The sequence below is a fragment of the Pseudopipra pipra genome, chromosome Z (genome assembly GCF_036250125.1).
Source record: "Pseudopipra pipra isolate bDixPip1 chromosome Z, bDixPip1.hap1, whole genome shotgun sequence".
Taxonomy (NCBI): Eukaryota; Metazoa; Chordata; class Aves; order Passeriformes; family Pipridae; genus Pseudopipra; species Pseudopipra pipra.
Window position 1 is genome coordinate 9,297,228 of NC_087581.1, and position 22,653 is coordinate 9,319,880.

Consider the following 22,653-nt stretch of genomic DNA (forward strand, 5'->3'; position numbering starts at 1 on the left):
GTGTGCCATTAATTAAAGTGTAGGCTGGAAGGTGGGAATGGTTTTTAATGGTTTAAGTGGTAAAGGTGTTGGGAAAACCAGCATTACAGTTGGTGGTCCCAAAGGGCCCTTCCAGTCTTACTATCCTCACAGAACTAACTTCATTGTGATGTAAATTACTGTTCTTACAACTACTTGCTATAGACAATTTGTATATTAAGGTAAAATTTTGAGGTAGCATCTTGCTTAGTTACAAATGTTAATAACAAAAAAATAAAAAAAACCCCTTCAAGCGAGGGAACATGCTCATACTCAATTGTTACCTCGGGCTGTTTATTTTAGTTAATGATTTTGATTCTTATTGCATCTAGCCTGATGGAATTTCGCTTTATTTTTTGTTAAGGCCCAAATGCAAGAAAACAACATGGCTTTTGGAAGAACAGTCTTGGGCACAATCCTTGTCATTAGTAAGACCTGCTCGTGGTTCGGTTCTTTGTGTACATGCTGTGTCAAAACAAAAGTATTGGCAGGTGAATGCTAGTTGTTTGTGAGGCACAGCTCTCTCATCTTACTGTCCTATTTCTACAATTTGATGGTGTCCTCCAAGAACCAGTGTTGTCTGAGCAGTTCGTGAATGCTAAAAGTAAAGCCAGACTGCCAAAGAATTGATTTGCCAGCAGCGTTCTCTTAAATGTCCCGTTCCTGCCTGGGAATCTCATGCAGTTACACCATAGCTCATATCCTGATCAGTTCTTTTACTCTTTCCTAATTCTTGCAGTCAAGCTTATTTCTGTCTCTTACATATTAGTCTTTCCTCTGGTTTGTGAAGCCAGACCAGGAAATATTTAAACAACATAATATTATGTTACTGAAATATTACTAATATATTGTTAACATTTTATTAGTAATTTAATGAAAATATTTTTTGAAGTAGACCAATCGCTCTTCATTTGGTGTGGAAAACACAGGTGCTGGAAGCTGATCATTTGCTGTAGTATGATGAGATGTTTTTGCTAAAAAAAAAAAAAAAGGAAGAAAACAGAAAAAAAAAGTTACTGAATCCACCTCAAATGTGCTGTTGCTTTGTTCTTTAGCTTCTCTTTTAGTGAATATGCTAGACTTCTGGAGTCGAACAGTGGTATTTGTTAGTATCATATTTTAACTCAGTGCCTTTCAGGACAAACTTGTGCTCCGTCCTGCTTGATAATTAGCCATGTTCCAGTTGGCTGATTGCTTGCAATTCTGTAACTTAAATCGAAACTACCAGAAAACAGACCAAGGCTGTGACTAGGTGGCAATCACTTCTAGTGTGGTTAGTCAGCAACTCCTTTTTTCCAGGGTGCATCTTGTTTACACTAAATCTGAACAGGGAGTGTAGAAATCTGAGTCATGAGACTGTACAGGTGACTTGAGTGCTTTTGTTGACAGGAGAGAAGCACACACCAGCCAAAGGACAAACACACAAGTGGTTTTATTCTGTCATTTCTGCTCTGTCTTCTTTGGTACCAGAGTAGTTGTGTCTTCAAGCAGCTGTTACCTGGCTGTGACCAGGCTGTGTGATTTGACCTAGTAACTCTGGCAAGATTCTAGTAATTTAAGTGGCCTTTACCTGTATGTACAGTGTCTGAGCAGCAGCTGCATATGCTCTGTGTCTTTTCAGAAATGATTCTGTAAAGAGGTGTATCTTATTTTCAAAATAAATAAATAAATAACCCCCTCCCCAAACCCCAAGAAGCCATTTTGTCCATTCATCTGGTTTCTGAATTAATTTTAAGGGGTTTTGTTGTGTGTGTGTTTTTTAATTATTTTTATCTTTGCTCTGGGGCCTTTTCCCCGCCCCCTCAAACCTTTTATTATAAACTGGTTGAACTGTTGTTGTTTTGTCATCAGAGTCAGTTTACCAATTCAGGCTGGCTCCTAGCAGACCTAATACATTATCAGTCTGTCTCTTTTCCTGCCTTCTGGTACAATTATATGTCTTTCATTATGCATATTTCCTTAGTCTTTGGCAGCTGGATGCATATATGACTTGAAGTCTGTTTTGTGTAAAATTAAGTGGGATGGTTTTGTTCTCTTATTCAGTAAAGGCATTTTCACTAACTTAAAATAATGTATTTCCGAACCTTAAAGAATTTGAAAGAAGGACAATTACGCCACTGAAAATTGGAAGCCTCCTTTACTGCTCTATCCAGTAGTATTTATCTTATACATCTGAAAATTCTGAAAGGCTCGATAGAGTTTTTTTTTCCCTGACATGGCACAGGTTCAGGAGTAGGGATGCTGTCTTTTCCAATCATAAACCAGTTGAAAGTTCAGGAGAAATTTGTAACCCCTAGAAACGCCTTAAAGCGAAGTGACCGAAGCGTGATCTAACAGAGTACATCTGAGAGAGTCACACACTCAGTAACTCACTCCAGTATGTTGCACCCAAACTGCTTTTTCTACTAATAATATTAAGTCTGCAGCAGAATATTGGAGAGGCGTGGCAGCTTGGATTACTGTTTAGTTCACCTCTTGGTTGGGGAACCAGGTCGCCTGACAGAGCTGTCTGTGTTGCCAGCGTCAGGAGGATTAACCTCTCATAATCTCTGTGATTTGAATAGGAGATTTTGTTCCTGTCCTCACTGCTCAGTTCAAAGCAGCTGCCTGGCAGAAACTTCAGTGGATCTTCAGCAGCCTGTCTGTACTGGTCAGACAAAATAAGGAAAAAATAGATGTTAGAGAATTTCTCCTAACTGTGCTTTTTAGCAACTTAAGTGTTTGTGTGGTAAGTGTGTGTATAGGTGCAGCTAGCTGTTCCATGGAATTGGGGAAGCTGGCCACATCCTCAGTTTTCTTTTTGTTTACAAGGTGTTCTGTTACACAAATAGTGTCAAATCCATTTCTCCATCACCACACTCTGCTTTCCCAGCCCCTTGGAAAGCAAACTTTGGACAAAATCATAGTCTCTTGGTTTGTAAGCACAGCATAAGAGAACTTCAGTGTTGTGTTTATTTTCCCAGTTCTCAAGAAAAATGTAACCGATCCAGACCAATCAGTTGGAGGTGATGCTCACCTGCCTGCCCTAGGTCAGGCCAAAGCTAGGAGGGATTATTCAGTCAGCTAAGGTGTGAGTATCTGCCCTTGAGGAGTGGTGGTGTTAGTAATAAGGGATTTAGCTCTCTGCTTATAGCCCCACAAAATTTGAAGGATTTTCTTTTGTGTATTGTGGTCATGGGAAGGCTGTTCATTTTAGTTTTGAAAAAAGCCACCAGACTGTACTTGCTGTGCTGGACAGGTAGCAAAGCATCTTGCCTCTCTTTGATAGTCCCTTTCCTTTCAATGTAGAGTGATATGGGTTTGCTTGTGTTGTCTGCCTACTTTAAAACGTCCGATACTGCTGTCAAGTGACAGCAAACATGTATAGCAAAGAGGCTAAACTATCAAGTGAGGTGTCTGAAGCATGCATTCACCCTTGCTGTTGAAGAAATACCAACATGGAATTCAACTGAAATTGCCTGTTGGCACCATTCAGTGTTGATTATATTGGGAACGGAGGGGATTTGGTTGTAGAACAGACTGTATGAAACTCTGCTTTTGAAAATGTCACCTCTGGGTCCTAAGCCTGGAGGCATGTTAATTTATAGAGTAGGTACTGCTGTATCATCATGCCATGGTCTTTCCTAGGAATTGTCTGGGTGTTTTTATGGGCAAGATATGAGCTAAATGGGCTTGTTCTGCAGCCCTTACTATCATTATATGGTTTCTCATAGTGCAAGCTGGAAGTGTGCAAAGAGCCCTTTGGTCTGTGGGACAGAAGACATCTGGTTTGGGACCGAAGTGTGAGATGTCATTGGTGTCAGAGAGGTTCTTTGGGAATTCCAGCACTGAGTTTGAGCAGTGGGACTGTCAGACTTATCAAAACAAGTGATGTTTGGGGAACAGTGAATTGCAAATGTTGACTGGCTTTGTCATTGTGCTGGGAGAGGCAGTAACCACAAGGCAGATATCTGTGAGGTGATAAAAAGGGGTCTCTGTAGCATATTGGTTGTGAATGTTCTTGTGTGACTTGGTTGCAGTTCTCAGTGGAGAAATAGGACAGCAGAACTGACATTTTAGAGCCTTTCCTTGGTGAAGAAAGCCATTTGAAGATAGTTTGAGTGCTCCACTGGCTATGTGTTAGAGCCTGGGCATTTGGTTTTGAGTAGCAAATGGATGTTGAGATGACAGCTGGGAGTGAGGTTAAATTTCAGGTGGATGATAACATGCCTGTGGGAAGGTTATGAAGGAGCAAAACACAATTCTAAATACGCATCTAGCAAGGTGGCTCTTGCCTTGCTAGAATTAACTTGTCAGTTGATTGAGCACTGAGATTGTGATTATTGTCAGATAAGTTGAAAAGGTTGAGAAATGCTCTCTCTCTCTGGAGAGCAGCACACGAGCAGGAGGCACCTTGTACTCCAGCACAGGCTGTGGGGCTCTTGAGAGCTGGACCAAATGCTTTCTGCACAGCCTTTTAAGGACAATAATGAGATGCATTTCTAGGGGAAAGATTTTTGTCTGGGCACTGGGAGGCTATCATTCCAGAAAGTCCCAAAGTGGGCAGAAGACAGCTTATGATTTTCAGCTTGTCTTAATGACCTGAAAGACAACTTGAACTCAGTGGGTTGGTCTTTTTTTTGTGTTGGCTGGAGAAGTGTCCTGCCTGCCATCTGAACTGGGGGACCATGCAGGCAGGAGACTGGGGATAGGGAGACTCTTGCCTGGAAGAGCATCTACAGTGATGGGAATTTCTAGAAGTGTCCTGGTGCTGGGTATTCCAGCATGATGTGTTCCACTTCCCAGACTGTTGCCTCCATCTCTCTCCTCAGTGTTTCACCATACATGCTGCTTGGCAAGTAGAAGCTTCTGCACTTTTTCTCCTTCCAAGTGTGTTTCATGTAAAAACTGGAAAATATTTAATGGGCTGTTGGCACTCTGGAATTGCTGGCAGTGCTAATTTGTTTCAGGAGGCTGTAAAGTTCAAGACTTGCATGTTCCTACTTTCTTTATTGCTTCCCAGGATCTGATTCCAGCTTTCTTGACTGCGTGGTTCATGAATACACTTCCCCCCTCAGCCAGAAGAAACAATATTGTCAAGCTTATTTCAGCTGTTCTTTATCTGAAATCAATTGAATGCTTCCTACTGCCTTTCAGGAAGCTTTTTCTGGGATCAGCTGTAAGTAAACTTTTTGCAGCTTCCTTACTGCAAAACAGAAGTTTCAGTAAGTGCTAATGCTTAATGTAACAATGATTTGATCTGTGGTTTACAAAATAGCTTATCAATGTTTTAAGTATTTTATTGGTAAGATCTCCTGAGGCTTTTTTGGATAAAATGATCTGCATGTTTTAAAATACTGGATTCCTTTTGCAGTGCTGAGTGGTCATGGTGTATTGATTATGTTTTGCCAGTATAGATCCTATTCTGTGCTAGATTTTTAGTAAAATCAACGTATCTGCTTACAAGTTCAGAGATGAGGGGAGTTCTGGGTTTTGGGACCTGTCATTTTGTGAGTCTCCTCCCTCCTTTCCTCTCAGTGAACCCTGTCCTAGTTGTTCTACCTCAGATACTTTTCAAAGCAACAGATAACAGCCTGACCTTGTTGCCTGATACTACTTTCTGGAGAAACACTGGTATAAGGATTCAGAAGAGCAATCTGATGTGTACTTCTAGGAAGGAATCAGTTGCAGACCTCTTTAGTTTTCCTGTTGCATTTAGTTCCCTGTCACAGTTGGTTTCTACAAGTTGCATACATAGTTTCAGTTCCATTTTTCCTGTTATATAGTTCCCTGGTAAAACATTCGGTTTGTGTTTCTTTGAGATAGATGTTTCATTTTGCTGTGCAATACTCTGATGCAAATGCAATCCCCATGGTATATCTTCTGCAGCACTATTTACAATTTTTTTAAATTGCTGTAGTGTTTTCTTCACTTGTGAATTTCTGTTGCTGAAATAGTTCAAGGAATATTTCAGGTAGTTGAGTTCTTGAGCTAAGCACCAAACTAGAATGCATATGAAACTCTTCAGTTGAGGAGGTTGAAAACCTGTGTGATGGTAAGTCAGTGTGTCAAATCAAATCTGGTAACAGATTAACCTGTAATCAAGACCCAGATGCGTCTCTAAGTGTCTGAATCTATTTTGTCATTGAAAGTGTTTAGAAGCCTATTTACATTAACTGCCTCTACATTAAACCAGCACAGAAAGTAAATTGAGTTGTCACTCCTTCTATCACATGAAATACCTTTTAGAGAAGTAGGATCTTTTAAGAGAAGGCTTCTTTTGATGATGGGGCTGAATCTTATTTAAAAAAAAACCCAAACCACAATTGCTAAAGGGTCTGCAAAGTTGGTCCTGTCCTCCAGGTATACCGTGAGAATGTGGATTTTGATTGTAGTGTTTGTAACTGCCAGAAAGGATTTCCTATGCAGTTGTTTAATTGGTTCTGTTTATGTTATCTAGTAACTTTGGTAAGGATGGAAAAAGCAGAACACTCTGAAGCTCTGATGCAAGCTGTGCTGTGCTGTATACACTTACCGAGTTTTATGAGAAAGCTGAGCTGAAAAGTGACAATATTTGCAGGAGGTGTGAAATTACCCACTTCAGTAAGGGGATCAAACTGCATGATTCAGCAAAGTAGTTGTATGTGTCTTTTATTTTATAATTGGTTCAGCACAGTATATTAGCTGTTGGTTTGATCAATTTTGTGTAGATAGGCCATTGTGTTGTCCTGCCAGCTCTCTCAAGTTTATGTGCAGGAAACACCGTGGAGTATTCCAGATACCTGGTCACTGTGCTGTGTCACTGTCATGCCCACTGGCTATGGCAGTAATAGAGATTTAGACAAGACTATGATATATATCTTTATACAAAAAGGTAGGCATTTTTTGTGTAGATTTCAGTTCTTTGCTCATCATAGTTTGTCCCATACGGGTGAAAATTCTGGCAAGAAGTAAATGTTGGGGTGAAGCTTAGTAAGCAGAACCAGGCAGCAACTACAGTATCCCTCTGGGACTGATCTGTCAGCCTCAAGGTGTGGAGCGCCTGGACTGTGGAGGAAAGCAAGTGGGGTGCTATCTATTTGTAGGTTGTAACACTTGTATGCGTGCAAGTCCTTGATCCCAACTGACCAGAGAATTTACAGATGAACAGGGGAGCATCTAGTGAGGTTTGGCGGTGTGGAGTTATTGGGATGTGTACTTTCCTAGAAATCCTATATGAAATGGTGCTGAATGTGAATGGAATTATTATTGAGTGTATATCCACTTAGCATAGAAATCTGGAAAACCTTTCAAGCAGTTATGTGTCCCAGCTGCTGTCAGTCACTGTCCAGTGTGCAGGAAGGGTGGAGTCACTGGTAGAAAGCTGTTTGCTGGAAATTGTATTGTAAATCAAAGAGACTTAGTAGCTTTGTGTGTCTCTGGACAGGATAATGAATTTGTAGGTCATCTGAGCAGGAAGATGCTAATTCACGTGAATTAGGAGGGATTCTAATTCATTCTCAAGACATCTGGCAATATGGAAATCCCTTGGGTAGATCAATTTGCTATCCGCAGACAGCAGAATAGAATCTCTCTCTCCCTCCCCCACCTTCTTGAGAAGAATCCTTGAGTGGTGGTTGGTTGCTGAAGGGAACGTACCTTCCCTTTGTTTGATGTGCTTTCCAAGGGCTTGGGAAGGGCAAATCAAGTTGTCCTGTGGGCATTTAGAGTGGTCAAATTGAAGAAAGCTCTTTGCTCTATGAATGGGAACTGCAGTGTGTAAGTGCTTTGTGGTTTGGATTTCTTTTTTTCATTTCTGTGAACTATTAAAAATTAATAAACTCATACTGTGTCCACTCCAATTTTCCGGACTACTTATTAAAGCAGATCGATCCCTCGGTTCAGCTGAGGTGAATTGGCTATCCGGATTCCTCCACAGTTGTCTCAGTCAGCAAGGTGGTGGATTTTTGAAGGACTATTTCAAGCACTATGTAGGAAAAATTCTGCCCTTAGATGCAGCCTTATTTCTTCAGGTACTTTTGAAAATCTGCGCTGTGTTCCTGCAGTTCCTGAGTTACCCAGCAGAGTGGCATTTCACAGTGGTTCCTCTTCCTTCTGGCAGCAGGGAAGTTCTCTGAACAGCCTAGCCCTCATTTCACATGAAGCAGAAACAGAATGTTATCCTCCATGTACTGTGAAATTCGGCCTCAGCTTTTACGACTGCTGGTCCACGAAGGTGCCCACTGTGTTTCCGTTATGTCATTCTCAAGGGGCATACACTGGGGCATAAAGTACTCTCTTTTCTTCCCTGCTTGAGTGGACCAATGTTTATATGTAAACCAGTGGTCTCTTTTGCCTGGCAGAAAAACGAAGTACAAAGCAATAAATGTGACTTAGGTCCTGTGTCTGTCAGTGGACCCTGAGGCCAAAGGAGTCTCTCGTCTGCAGTAACCAGCCCAGCTCTGCTGGGCTCTGCTGCGAGGAGTTGGAGCCCAAGTGGAACCTGCTCTGGGCTCTCTGCAGTTACAGCGGAGGCTGTTGAGGTGCTGCTGAGTGCTGGTGTGTCCCTGGGACCTCCTGTGCAATTATGCTTCCTCTGAGCTACTTCAGGGAAATCTTTTTCTTCTGAACATAATTTAGTTCTGAATGTGTGAGAATGTAGTGGAGCCCTTCTTTTTAGACCTGTCTCAGGCTGTGGCTGTGACATGTCGAATCTTCATAACAGACTCAGGAAACCATTGTACTGCTGTTTTATCCAGCTCTTTCTTTCTTGGAGTTATGAAGCGAGGAGTAGAGGTTCGTGGCACAGTCAGTACTGCTGTTCTACTCTGACACATGCAGTTGCATTTAATGGCACAACTGATGCTACTGGGCTTTAATAGGGATCACGTGAAACAAAACAGTGACTGACTTAAAATCAGAGGTCAGATCATTGCATGGCCTCTTCTTCCTCCAGCCTGGAGCACCTTTGGGTTCAGGTATTGAGAAAGACAAGGATTCCCCACCCTCAGGTGGGAGATGAGGGTGTGCAGTCTGTGCACATTTTGATTTCCAAAGGAGGAAAGAGGCTGTGGAGTCTCGCTCACTGAAGATATGCAAGAACTGTCTGTGCCTCTAGGATGACCCTGCTTGTGTAGGGGAGGTTGGACCAGATGACCCACTGTGATCTCTTCCAACCTGGCCCATTCTGGGAAAGATCCCTGTGTGTCAGGGTGGGATCCCCAGGGACAGGGCAGTCCTCATTAGATATGCCAGTCTCGTGCCACTTACCAGCTATGTCGTAGATTTTAAAAATAACTTTCCAGAAGTGAGTAGGAGGTGTTGAGTTTCTGGCTCTGCTATAGGTTCATGTGCTATAGCTGTTGGTGCAGGGTTCAGACAGCAAAATTGTTTCCAAAGTCTCGATTATAGAAAATGTAACACACCTGAAGGGCTGGAGCACTGCCTGACCATTGCGTCCCTCCCAGAAGGGTTTCCTCCCTTCTCCGTGCCTGCTGCAGGGTGCACAGGCCATGTATTTGGTGTGTTGACTTATTCTTACTTAGGGTAGTATGAGCAGCTTTCTGTGGTCTCTTACTTCTGTTGTTTAAGCAACCTTTGCACCTACTGCTGCGTGTCACTGTACACTGAAGTCTGAGCACCTGGAAAAGGTGAGAAAAGCAGAGTGAAATGGAAATATGTATTAATTCTGATGTTCAGCTGGAGACAGTTACTGTAAAAGTTAGAGTGCTCTCGAAAACACAATGACCATTTGTATTTCCCAGGGAAAAGGAAACTATTTATCAAATTGCTGATCATGAAAATGCATTTGAGTGCTCTGCTTTCAACATTGCATTTATTTTTAAGATCGCTAATTAAAACAGTGTCCTTTCATTCTGATTTCTCCCACAGCCCCTCCATGGCACTTCACTGGCCCCTGTGAAAGGATGTAGGTTTTGTTGTAGCGTGTTGAGTGACCAGCTAAGTCATGTGCTGGATTTAGCTAGAATGTAATCTTTTGGCCATCTGCTCAGGCACTCCCTGTGTCTGCATCCCTCTCATTTGCAAGCAGGTGTTACAGGTGATCTGAAATGTGCAGGTGTTCAGAACACTCTGGTTCCTTTAAACTGAATATGAGTGTGTGCCTGCTTAGGAGGGTTGAGCAGTGTGTCGTTTGAACTTGACACGCTCAGTTTTAATTCTCTCACTGGTGTATGGAGCACTTAGTCAGGAAAAAAATAATTATTGTTTGAAAAATATGTGGATAGCAAGACTTTTTTCATAGAACTTGAGTTTAAGAATACTAATGTGCGCTCTGTTGTTGTTTTTTCATCTTCCCACAGTGATTCTGGAATCTTGCCGTGGCTTTTTTTTTTTTTTTTTTTTTTAAAGTTGCATACAAGACTTCAACTTAATTTTTTCTTGTCTCTTTGTTAGAGTAATGCCAAAATGGTGAGAAATGCTGGGGTGGGGGGGGGGGGAGAGGAGAGGAGGATTCTCTGTATCAATTTTTGTTGGCTTTCTCCTTGCAATAGCTGTGTCTCTGATATACCCAAGTCTTTCTTGGTGATTAAATGAATCATCACATGCAGTGAGAGCAGGTGCATCTCTGTCCATCTGTGTCATGCACTGCTTGCATGTAGCAGTGTAAAGCACTAGGTCTCACTTTCATTGCTAATTTTATATCATTTTCATTCCCTGCCTGGTGTCCTGCTCATCCTGTGCAGTGGCATGGGAGGATCACAGTTCAGCAGGGTTCAATGTTTGCCTCTGAATGGATGGACTTTCTGTGCTGCCCAGTTTGCTGAGAGAAGCCATTTGAAACTGAACAGAATTTAACATTTTCTGATGGTTTAAAAACACGGCTTTCTCAGAGACCAGAAGTGCTGTGGGATAAATGGGAGTGAGTCAGGAAGTATCTGATCTAGACTTTTAACTTACTTTAGGTTTTTACTGTGTGGCAACTCAGGAGCAACTATATCTGTGAAACTTAGTGTTGTTGAGTGCTCTAGAGAAGCTTGGTTTCATTTTGTGCTACAGATTTTATATTATAAAAATATTGTGTTACACATGGCTTAATTTCAAGGTGCTGTCACTCTGCATCTGAAGTAGCAATGGGTTTTCAGCCTTTGTTGCAACACTGTGAGCAACTAATGCATCAGGCTTCTTTGCGGCTTCTTTACTTCTTTGAGTCCTTCCTTGGACACTTGGCACAGAGGAGCTCTAACCAGACAGAAGGAGCAGGTGTGGGTAGAAAACCAACCTGTGGATTCCCTGGGCTGACAAACAGGCTGGGCCTTGGCAGAGCTGAGCAGCTCTTTTCAGTTCTGAACTCCCAGACTTTCAAACTGTTAAATGGGAAACCCTGCAGTATCACAGTCAGTCCCAATCCTGAGATATTGTGGGAGCTGCACCTTTGCAATGCTTTTTACACACTCCTAGGAAGTGCTTTCCTGTGGGGCTAACAAAATAAAACACGTCCAAGTCACTTTTCATGGGAACTTTTTGGACATTCTGTGTAGACTTGCAGGCAGAGCAAAAGAGTTACTGGTGAGATGAGACTCCCGGGTTTGTGATCCAGCTCTTAGTTATAAGCCCTGTTTCTTCAGCTGAAGGTTTGCACTTTGTCTCGAGGCATGGTGTTCATTCCTGGGAGTTACTAAAGACTCCCATTTTTGTTATGTGGATCTGTAGCAGGCTTGTGATCTTTGTTTAGCTTGGCTGCTGCCTGGGGATATTCCTCCTGCTGCAGGCCCTGGGGCAGCTCTTGCTGAAGCCCCACACAGGCACCCTTCTCAGCACTCTGAGGTAGTGCAGGGTTTGCTGCTTTTCATCAAATGAAAAATGAACCTCTGAATATCTAGAGACTGAGACCACAACATACAGATGGCATCTGCCTCTTAGTTTGCATATTCCTCACTGCAGTGGCAGTGTCTAGTCTCTGTCTTTAGCAGCCAGTGGCCCACTCTATCTGCATTTTCGACAAATAATAGCAAATTTCCACACTGGAGTTGCCTCTGCTTCCTTGCTAACAGTAGTAGAGCTTGTTACAAACAGAGAGAGAGGCCAGCTGAAGCTTACTGCTGGTCCCCTTCCCTCTTTCTCCTTTTTTCCTTTCCTCAAGCTCATGCACTTGTTTCTTTGTCTCCTGTCTCTTGCAAAGGAGGGGTGAGGGGAGGTTCAGAGATAAGCTGGTGCCTGCCCACTCCAGAGCGGTAGTTCATGGAATGCTTGTTTTTGTGTGGCGTGCAAAGGCACCTAGAAAGTGGGTAGATTGGCCTGTGTGTTTCTCCATGGTTAAACAGACTGATTGATTTGGAGATTAAGCAGAATCTGTATCTTCAGTGAGCAGGAACACTGGCCCACACCATCGTATGTTTTGCTTGCACCACTAGGTTTAGCATCAGGAATGCTTCAGGCCCTGAACCTGGGAGAAAATGACAGTTTATTTTGGACTGAATGGCTTGTGGGCCTTGTCAGCCTAGGTGAAAGGTACAGCTCTTTTAGCATCTGTTTGAGAGGCTTCTGGCTCATACTATACCTGGTACAGCATTTTCCTTCATGCAAACATCTACCTGGACTGTCAGTGCTCACAAAGGAGAATTTCTCAGATAGCAAGTGGATTCTCCAGGATCACACTCCATTGCAGCTCTGCATGTAACTTGTGTAAGGGCATTTTATTTTTTTTTTGATTTTTTAATGCTCCTTTCTAGAATTTTCGTCTTGAAAGCTGGACACTGTGAGCCACTACTGAGTATCGGCAGCTCTGTTTTCTGAAGGAAACTTCACTACACCAGCTTTTAAAAGTTTTTGCTCTCTGTATATCTTGATTCCTAGCTTGCTAAATATGTTTTCTTCTTAGTATTAGTTTTCCACTGGGAAAACTAGCTGGCGCCTGGAGATGTCTTCTCTTAGTGGTTACACTTAGCAATTCTAGTGAGGATATGAGCTTGCAAAAGGGAAATGTAAACAAAATCTCCCCTGGGTAGACATGGACCTTCTTCATCTGGCAAGATAAGAGCCAATGCTGTTTTATTTTAACAATTCTATTTTTATATATAAGTACTGTCCTGGAATTAAATTAACAGAGGAGAGCTTGTAAAAGTGACATTTGACTTTAGACCGCTGTTTGTTTGGCTTAGTTAATTTAATTTACAGATGTCATAATATAGAGCTACTTATAGAGCTGCTATTCAGGCTTGATTATTTTCAGTTTGTGGTTGAAGGTCTGCTGTGCACTGTTAGGGGAGTTTCTTTGTTTATAAAGAAATGTTTATTTCTTCTAGAGTGTTTTTAAGTAACTTTGTAAGTGAGGTGGTGTGAAATGACACCTTACTAAGCAGCAGTAACTTGTGGGAGGGGTTGCAAAGAACCGATTTTGAAATTGCTTTCCATTAGCCATATCACATTACTTTTCACACATTAAGCCTATGATTATTTTTTTTTTAAATGCATCACTTTAGAGAGGTGCCATGGGGTACAAAGAAGTTTTTGTCTCCAGATCTGTTAAACTGGATTTCCAGCCACCAGCTCTCCACTGGGGATGTTGTCCAATTAATGCGATGCACTGTGACACTCTAATTCAACTGCAGCAGGACAAAATCACTAACAGCCTCTTTTTTCTTCTCTCTTTACAGTAAAAAAAGCTAAACTCCATGGACCACCAGGTAAGCCATGCTCTACTGCTAATTTGCAGCAATAGGGACACCTCTCTCACTGCTGTTCGTTCTGCTCCCTCAAGTTCCATCCACCCCCTCTTGGCTCCTCCATGTTCTCCTTAGGAGTGACATGATCTGCCTTGAGCATCCGGGCAGCTTGAGTTAGTAGAAAGCTTGAGGCTGTGATGTGGTGTCATAGTGCTGAAAACCTCTGTCTGCTCACTGACGTGAACAGGTGATGAATAAGGAAATGTGTTCCTTTATTGTCACCCTTTCCTACCCACCCTGCCCTTTTGCTCATCCTTCCTCTGTCCCTGTTCAAAACAGGATCTGAAAATGTCCACTGAACAGGACTGGTGTGTACCTGTGTGGATTCAGTGCCTTCTTGATCCTGATCAGGATTGCTGGATGGAATTGCAGAAGTGACTCATTCCCTTATGTGATGGTCCATAATGACTGTGCTTGAAATTAAAACCCCATCCACTACTTTTTGTGTCTGCGTAATAAAGTAAAAAACAAACAGCTGGTGACACCCAGAATGTACAGTTTAGGCAGCTTTTTTTCACTGTGGTTTGGTAGGTGGCAAGCAATCCCTTAGCAGGCAAATAGGTTTATTGAATGAAATCTGATGTACAGTTTAGAAAAGAAGAAGTTTGCTTCTGGAATAACACCTGTGCAGGTGCTTAGATACCAAGCAATTGCACAGCTGTATTCATGACTTATTCGTTCAGCTTTATTCTTTGGATACAGCTGTCCTCAGGTTAGAGCAGAAAATTTTCCAGGAGTCATTGTCCATACTCCACATCAGGTCAAGATCTGTGTGTGCACCAGCCTTGAACTTCCAGGGAAGGAAAGCTGATTGCCCAGACTGGAAGGAAGACAGTGTGTACTTTATCCTTTCTCTATTTAAGAAACCTTCTCACAGATGCAAAATATTTGTCCTGTAGTCTAGGTTTAACTCAGCAAAGCATGTGGTTTTACTGACAAGGCCGGTGTCCCAGGAGGATGCAAGTGATGTAGACAGATATGAAGACTCTGACTTTCAGTGATTCCTACTTCTTCCTGAAATGTGGATCCCTTCTGGATCATGTATTTCCCTTTCTTCCCGTTCTGTTAGGATGTTGGAAGCTAGATGCTGAAACATAATAGGTCATCAGATTTGTCAGGCATGAACTTCCTGCTTGTAAAGCTATGTTGGCTCTTCCCAATCACCTCTTTTTTTTCCATGTGTGGTTTGACAGTATTGAAATGGACTGTGATCTAACTTGCACTGGGAATAGATGTAGCAGAACACTGAAGTGTTAAAATATGTACACTGCTTCCTGGCTACTTAACGTGTCTTGTTCCAGGCTCTTTGAAACTGATAGATAGGTCTGAGGTAATAACTTCCCTTAAAAGCAAGTTTTGTCATTCTCAGATGCTGATATTCAAACTTTGAATGTGTCTATGCTTGGCTGCTTTTGGTTTTATTAGCACAGAAAGAGCAAGAACGAGGAAAAAGTTCTTTCAGGATTTTTCTTTGTGGACTCCTGGGTGGAAAACCAGGTTGGAACTAGGAGAGCACTTGGTTCCAAAGGGAAGAAATGATATGTTCAACTCAACTGCTTGCTTGCATGTCTTGCAAGTTTGTTTTTTGCTCTTCTTGGTCTGCATGATGGTCCCTATTCCTTCAGACTGTCTCTTCTTCCTCGTCTGCATTTCAGTAGCAGCATCTTACTAAGTGTCTGTGTTCTCTAGGATTTTACATACTTTCTTTGTCCCTGTCCTACTGCAGGTGATTAGTTGCCTTATCTTGTTTGTTTGTGCTTGAATTTCTAAAAAAGCTGTGGTTCAAAATTTGATGGCAGGTAAAAAACATCATGACCATTTGGCTGCTTAAACCCTGTGACGTCTTTCCAGACGGGCTTTTCACTTGGGGCCTCTCTGGATGCACTGTGTGAGCTGAAAACCTTGAAGTGTTGCACGTATGTGATGAAGGGATCTGCTGATGGAGATAACTTGTTGTGTCTCATTCCCCAGATAAATTCAATACATATGTGACACTGAAGGTGCAAAATGTGAAGAGCACGACGGTGGCCGTGCGCGGTGACCAACCCTGCTGGGAACAGGACTTTATGTTGTAAGTATGGGGGTGCACAGCTTGAGGTGCTTGTGGTTGAGTCCTTCCACAGCCCCTACACTCACACAGAGCTGCTGTTGTGTGCATGGGTTGGAGTATTTGGGTAGGTAAAATGCACAAGCCTGGAGATTGTCTCTGCCGGTGCCACAGACTGGCAATTGCCAGTCAGGTCTATAGGGAGGAGGTAAGTTTGAGTTTGAGCTGGGAAGTTGGTCTGTGGGTTGGTCTGGATGGATGTCCTTGGCCAGGTACCTGCACAGCTGTGGCTATGAGCAAGAGACACACACACCTACAACATAGTTTAGAGAAGGGCTGAAGGCCCATAGCTGAGCTTAAATGGAGCTCCTGGACCCTGGACCAGGGTGTGGGTGGAGACTGCTGGAGGGGCTGGTCAGGGCAATTAAGGGCTGTTGTTAATGCACTCAGGACCTCCACGTGGTGATCCTGGTTACCTTAGTGTGGGAGCTGCTTGTGTGTTGATGTGTTCTGCCATTGGCCCAGTGCCCATGAATGTGTTTTCCAGCTCCTCTGGTTCAGCTTAAGGGGCTGCCAGTCCCTGCCATGAGCAGCAGAACTAGTTCATTCCAGCTTTTCCCGGGCTTCTGGTGCACTCAGCACTTCTGATTGGCTCTGATCCTGACATGTAGCCAAAGATTTCCCAGTATCTTTCACAATGGTGGTTTTCTTTTTTTCTAGTGGATAAATGACTTATTGATTATATTGCATCTGCTTCCGTTTCTATAGCTTTGTAAGACAAAGCAAACTAAATGGGGAGGAATGATGTTGTATTCATCTTGTGGAGTCAAAGCTAGTGCTGCTGGTTTTGAGCGTGTTTGCGGTGTTTACATAGTATCTGTAGTAAGACACCCACATGGGATTTTGTGAGCATGTTTCCCAATCCAGAAGCAGTTGGTTCTCCTCAGCTGAAAGCGGGAAGTTGTTGCCTCTGGTTAAGGAGTTCACCTGGGTTAGCACAGTGTTGGCATCATAGCTGTGCTCCTACATCCCTTTTTTGGTACCAGTCTGCTTTTGGAGCAGTATGAGAGGGGTGTGCTCCTGCAGAGAGTCTGTCCTTTGGCATCTGGTGAAATACATCTGCTCAGCTCTGCAGTTCCTGGTTGGACAGAGGCTATGGCTGTCACTGATGTAAACCATGCAGGACTGGGTAAAGTTGGGACAGGGGACAGTAACTGTCTGTCAAATCACACACCTATACCCAAACTACTAACTCATTCTGCCTGTGATTTGTGCTCATCCTGTGGACAGGAACTGGCTCTGAACATGGCCAGCTGCAGAGGAGACTACTCAGAGGTGGTTTAAGAAAGGCACTTGAGCATGTTGGATGAAGGCTCTCAGGGTTGGTCCTCCTCCCTTCCCTGAAGGAGCTCCTGGAACTGCACTCCAGTATCAGCTGGGAGCTGAGCTATCCTGCTGTAAGGTCATTGTAATGCTCCATAATTAGTTGCTAGGGAATATGAAAGCAGAATATTAGCTGAACTACCTCGCCATTATCACCCCTGCTTTAGCCAGGCAACTGCACAGTAGTTCTGCTGTTTCTTTATGACAGAAATGTTACATGTGGCAACAAACGTGTTTTGCATGATCCTGTGTACATTAAGTTGTCCCAGGAGGAATAACACTGGTATTCCAATACTACTGTTCTCTAGTTTGCTCTTTTTCTTTCTGGAGTTGGAAAAGGATTTTTAATACAGTTGTTTTTCCCTGAGGGAAGGATGCTTTTACTGTCTGTATTTGTGTTTACCTTTTTTGTGAGGCGTACTAGAAGAATAGACTACAAGCAAGAAAATGCTTTTTGACTGTGTTTGTTGTTTTTGCTTCCAAACTTCTTGTGAGATGCAGCACTTCAGAACTGGGGGCTCTGGGCTTGTTTGAAATTTGGATATTTACCAAACCAGGAAAACATTTTAATTTATTCTTTGGGGACATCTTCTAATTTTAAAGCAGCTTTTTAAAAAGAACTGCATATTTGCAGCAAGGACCTCTTGAATGAAACTGCAAACTGATGTTTAGAACATAATGATTAATTTGGTGTTAAAGAAAGGTATTTTATTTAAATTCTATGTATGTGTGGAAAGGGAGGGACACCAAATACCAGTCTCAGCTCTTTTGTTCTCTGAAGCTGTTCTGCATCTAACCAGAAGGTGGAGAAAGGGAGACACAAAGGCAATCAAAACCACTGTACAGAAAATATCTTTATTATTCTTATCTGGTGACCTATCCTGTGGAGTTCTGTTCAGAAGCCCATTGGATGTCTCATGATCAGTGTTTTGCTCTGTCAATGTATGTTGAAGCAAAGAACATGGTTTTACACTGTGATTGAAAACAGAGTATTTCTTCCTTCCCTTCCCTTTCTGGACTCAGGCTGGTCCAGCCTGCAGAAAGCCAGTCATCAGCAGCCTGGAGTCAGATAAATATCATCTTCCAAGAGGCAAGCAGTGGGAGGGGCAGAGCAGTACTGGTACAGTTGTTGGTTTGGTTGTATTTGTGAAAGCCTGTCTAAACAGAGGATGCTGGAATTACAAGATGCTAGCAATAAAGTCATAATAAGCCTATGTAATAGCTTGATTTTGAACTAGTGTAGACTGAGCCACCCAAGTACTGGACACTGCTGACCTCAATTCCTGTGTCTCAAACGCGAACAGAAGGACTTGGATTTAAAATAGATATTAATGTGCTTTGCTGTAGCTGTAGGGTTCGTCTTGAGCCTTGTAGATACTGCGTTCCCTTTTCAAGTTGTAAGAAGGGGGCAAAGCTGAAATAGATACTGGGATTTGCAGCAGTTCTTTCTTTTTTTGGCCATGATGGCAGCCTATAGAAATTAGGGACTAACATGCTTTTAAATTTCCTTGATGGATGTAAAATGGATACGTTTGGACCGAAGGACAAAAGGCAGCAGCTTTGGACTGACTGTCCAAAATATCTGCTTTTGGGGATTAACATTTGCACTGAAGGGAAGCCCTGAGCTCAAAGAATTAGGAGTGATAGCCTTTCTTCCTGATAAGTGTGAGGCAGTTGTGTATCAACAGACAGCTCAGGATTGTTCTGTACTTCATTGTTTTTACCAGCTGTGTATGTGTCAGGCTGTTCTGAAGTAGACAGGTTATAAACTAGCATGGAAGAGAGAGGTATAAATGCTATGAAACACTGGAAGGAAGCAAATTTGAGATGCATTCTTTCCTTACTGAAAGGGAAGATGTCATGAAAACCTTCAGATAAGTATTTCCAAGAACTTGGCACTCGGTGGCCATGTGGAAGTAGCTAGTGCTGGAGCAGAAGTGGTGCAACACAGCCCTGAGCAATAGGTAGTGCTGCTGGTGCAGCTGTGATTTTTGGGACTGTTACTTTGGACATGGGGTAGCTCCACTCACAGGTAAGTATTGGCATGTTTGCACCTGCCAGAGCACACTTGTGTTGCTGTGCTGCCAAGGGAGACACCCACTTTGTTAGAAATGTTGTGCCCGATGACAAAGAACAATTCACCCCTCGGTTTTGGCCCAAGATACACTTCCTCCTCCTGTGTACATAGCTGCAGAGATGAGTTCCCAGCTGGCAGTTGATGCATGACACAGTCCTGGGTTTTAGTTTGCAATCTTTGTGTAGTTATTAGAAACTAGTGACCTTTGTGAGTATGAGCTGCCCCGACCACAGACTTCCAGAAGCTTTCTGTAGCTTGACACTGCTGTGTGGAAAGAGTTCACGGGTACAATCATGGTGGTAATTGGAACCTAAAACAGAATTGGATGGTATTCTCTTTTTTCTCGCCTGTGATGCCTTTTCTTTTCTTGCAGTGAGATCAACCGACTGGACCTGGGACTAATTGTTGAAGTATGGAACAAAGGACTGATCTGGGATACCCTGGTTGGGACTGTGTGGATTGCTCTGAAGGCCATTCACCAATCTGATGAGGTTAAGCTCACACAGAACCTTTATTTTCTCCAGTGTTAATAGATAATGTGTTACAAATCTGGCCTGGTGCAGCCCAGGGTGAGCTCCTCAGCAAAACTTCCACTTGAAAAGTCAGGAAGGCTGGGTGACCAGAGAGGGCTCTCTCATTTTATTGGTTTTGGTTTTGAAGTGAGACCAAAATTACACAGGGGATTTTGGTCTCATTTTAGTCATGTGGACTCAAAAACCAGGGCTTAATTTGCTAAGGAACATGTAAGTGACAAGTGTCTGAAGTCTTAAGGACTGACTGCTTCGTCTGATGCTCAAATTTCTGTGACTTATTGCTAAAGACTGTCTTAGTCCAGCTGACAGAGTAGGCCCAGAGCATGTCTGCATCATCTTCTTCGGGCTTCTGATTGCAGTGTTAGAGGGTGTCTACTGTTGCTGATAAATATGGAAAAAAGTAGGAAGTGGGATGTGCCAATGTCTGTAACTGCCCTAACTACTGAATTTGGCAGTCGTTGCAGCTAAGCAAGACATATTTGGTTTTTTAACTCAAATATCAGTGTATTTAATTAGAAGATTATTGAATTTGAGCAGGGAGAGAGAGAGTATATTTTCCATACGGGGAAAAGAGTGGGGATGCTCAGCAGCGTGGCTTAAGGTCTGTGGCTGTCCAAGCATTCCTTGGTCCTGTCTTTGAGGTCTTACCTTTGCAATTCCACTAAGAAGGCAGCAGTTAAGCTAGAAGATGTTTGCTACTTGTCTTGGTAAAGGCCTCTGAGACTTCAAAGAAATCCAGTTTGGAAGAAAAAGCCAGCACATGCTGACTGGATGTAATTTGATGTTAAACAAAGTACTAGGCCTTGATAATGTTGTAAAGCTCTTCCTGGAGTCTTTTAACAAGTGTATAAGAGTTGCTGCATAAAGTTCTTCAGACTTGAAAGTTCATTGACATGTGGCTCGTGATCCACAGGAAGGTCCTGGGGAATGGTCTACGTTGGAGGCAGAAGTTGTAATGAAACATGATGAAATCTGTGGAACCAAAAACCCAACTCCTCATAAAATTTTGCTGGACACAAGATTTGAATTACCTTTTGGTGAGTGCTTTTCCATAACTTACCCAGGGTGCTGACAGTGGAGAGAAAGTGATGGCAGATTGAGTTTTATAATCAAGTTGTGCTCATTCTTAGTTCAGTCAGTATAGTTCAGTGGAGATAAATTTCTGGTATTCATTTTCTGTTTGGCTTCTTTTTACAAGATCCAAATAAATGTGGAGTATCTGAAAGTCCCTGGGTGCTGGAATGTTTAGATGAGTAGTAGAGTTGTCATCTTAATAGTATTTCAGGATTGTGTAGTCACACATTTTGTTCCTGAGCAGGAAGCATTTGTTTTTTTGTACCTAGACAAATTTGGCATTGCTAGGGCTGTTCTGTGGTAGGTGCACATAAGCCATCTTAGGAGTGTGCAGTTCAGTTAGTGAAACATTAATGCTTAATGCTCCTGAACATTATCATTAGCAGAGTATACAAATAACTTGATGCTGTAAAAAGTGCCTTTCTGGCAATTACTTGTGGTTGTAAAATACAGAATATGGAAAAGTAGCTAATTGGAGCAAACAGATCTCAAGTCAAGTTGTGTATAATTTTAAAATTTTATTTTACTTAAAAACAAGCAAACAAAATAACCAAATAACCCCCAAAAGTAAGGCCTTAGCCAAAATGCATCCTAGACTTAAGAAGCTTCTCTTTCCAGCTCTTAGCTAATAAGAGCAGAGATGATGTTTTTAGGGCTTGTGCTATTGTTTTTTTCATGCACTGGGTATTGAAGTGTTTCAGAGTTGTCTGTCATTGCAAGGCTCCTTTCTCCCTCTCTGCCTGTTGCTTCTTTTTAGCTGCCAAGCCCCCTGCCAGTGTGGGGAATTTGTATCGTGCTCTAAGCAGGGGTGGAACATTTGTGCACCCGCTGGCGTTTGGCCAGCACCTGTCAGGGTGGCCATCTGTTGTGGGAAGGAGTGAGGACATCTTGGAGTCTCATAGCCCCCTTGCTGGTGCAGGGGAGGATGCAGGCCTTGGCCCTGCAGCACAACAGTCGGTGCAAATCGTATCTAGTGCTCTGAGTGTACTGTTCTGAGTGCACAGTCCCCTGGATGGTTGTACTTCAGTGTTCTAATGGCACTACTCTTTAACTACAGTCCAGTGTGTAAAGGGGGAAAAGGTATTTGACGGTTTTCACCCTGTCAGTGGGAAGTTTATTACTGAAATTGCTTGTTATGTAAGAGGAGGAACAACACACTTTGTTTCACCTCACATGGAAATCTTGGTTTTTTGGGGCAAGTGTTGAGGCTTCTGGGAGGGGCAGAACACAGCACACACAGCTGAAGGCAAGGCTTGTAGCCACTACCTTCTCATCTAAGTTCATTGTGACACAGTTGCTTGTAATCTGTCATTGCTTTAAAAGAAAATGAAGTTCTGGAGTCTCCCTTTGTATTCAGAGAGGGTCAAAAAGTGAATTTGCTTTCTTCTGCAATTCATATTTTGAACAGCATTACATTTTGAGATTTTTTTTTTCAAGCATAAGAAAACAGACTCCCTGTAAATCATTATGTATTAGAGCATCTGCATTTAAAAAATAAAACTATTTCAGGTAATAATTTATTTTATTCCTACTACTATACTCACAAGAGTTCTTATTTGGTTTTTTTTGGGTTTTTTTTACTACTAGTTTAAATTTTTACATTTGGAGAAGTAGGATTTCATGCAAAGCAGACCATAAATAATAAGATTTTTGTGATTCTTCTGTTTTTAACACAATTGATCATTTAAAGTACATCTGTTACTTATTTCTTTGCTTACTAGGCCAAATACTGAAGCAACAGGAAGTCCACACTGCTGTGTTGAAGGAGTTTTATTGTAGAGTGTGAAAAGTTGTCTGCCTTTCCAGTGTTTCATAATGTCCAGGAAAAAATGGGTGCATGAGTTAGGTCTTTCAAGGCTTCTGCTGCTCTTCCCTTGA

General features: G+C 42.4%; 1 protein-coding gene across 2 annotated transcripts in view; it reads left to right on the forward strand.

Moving 5' to 3' along the window:
* The window catches only part of LOC135407051 (uncharacterized), a 76,294-nt gene that overhangs the window by 13,586 nt on the left and 40,055 nt on the right, over positions 1-22,653 (forward strand). For both annotated transcript variants that reach the window (XM_064641752.1, XM_064641753.1), the window contains exons 2-5: positions 13,593-13,622; positions 15,633-15,732; positions 19,542-19,659; positions 20,615-20,738. In XM_064641752.1, the coding sequence (XP_064497822.1) occupies positions 13,593-13,622; positions 15,633-15,732; positions 19,542-19,659; positions 20,615-20,738 (372 nt within the window). The remainder of the gene's footprint in view (positions 1-13,592; positions 13,623-15,632; positions 15,733-19,541; positions 19,660-20,614; positions 20,739-22,653) is intronic.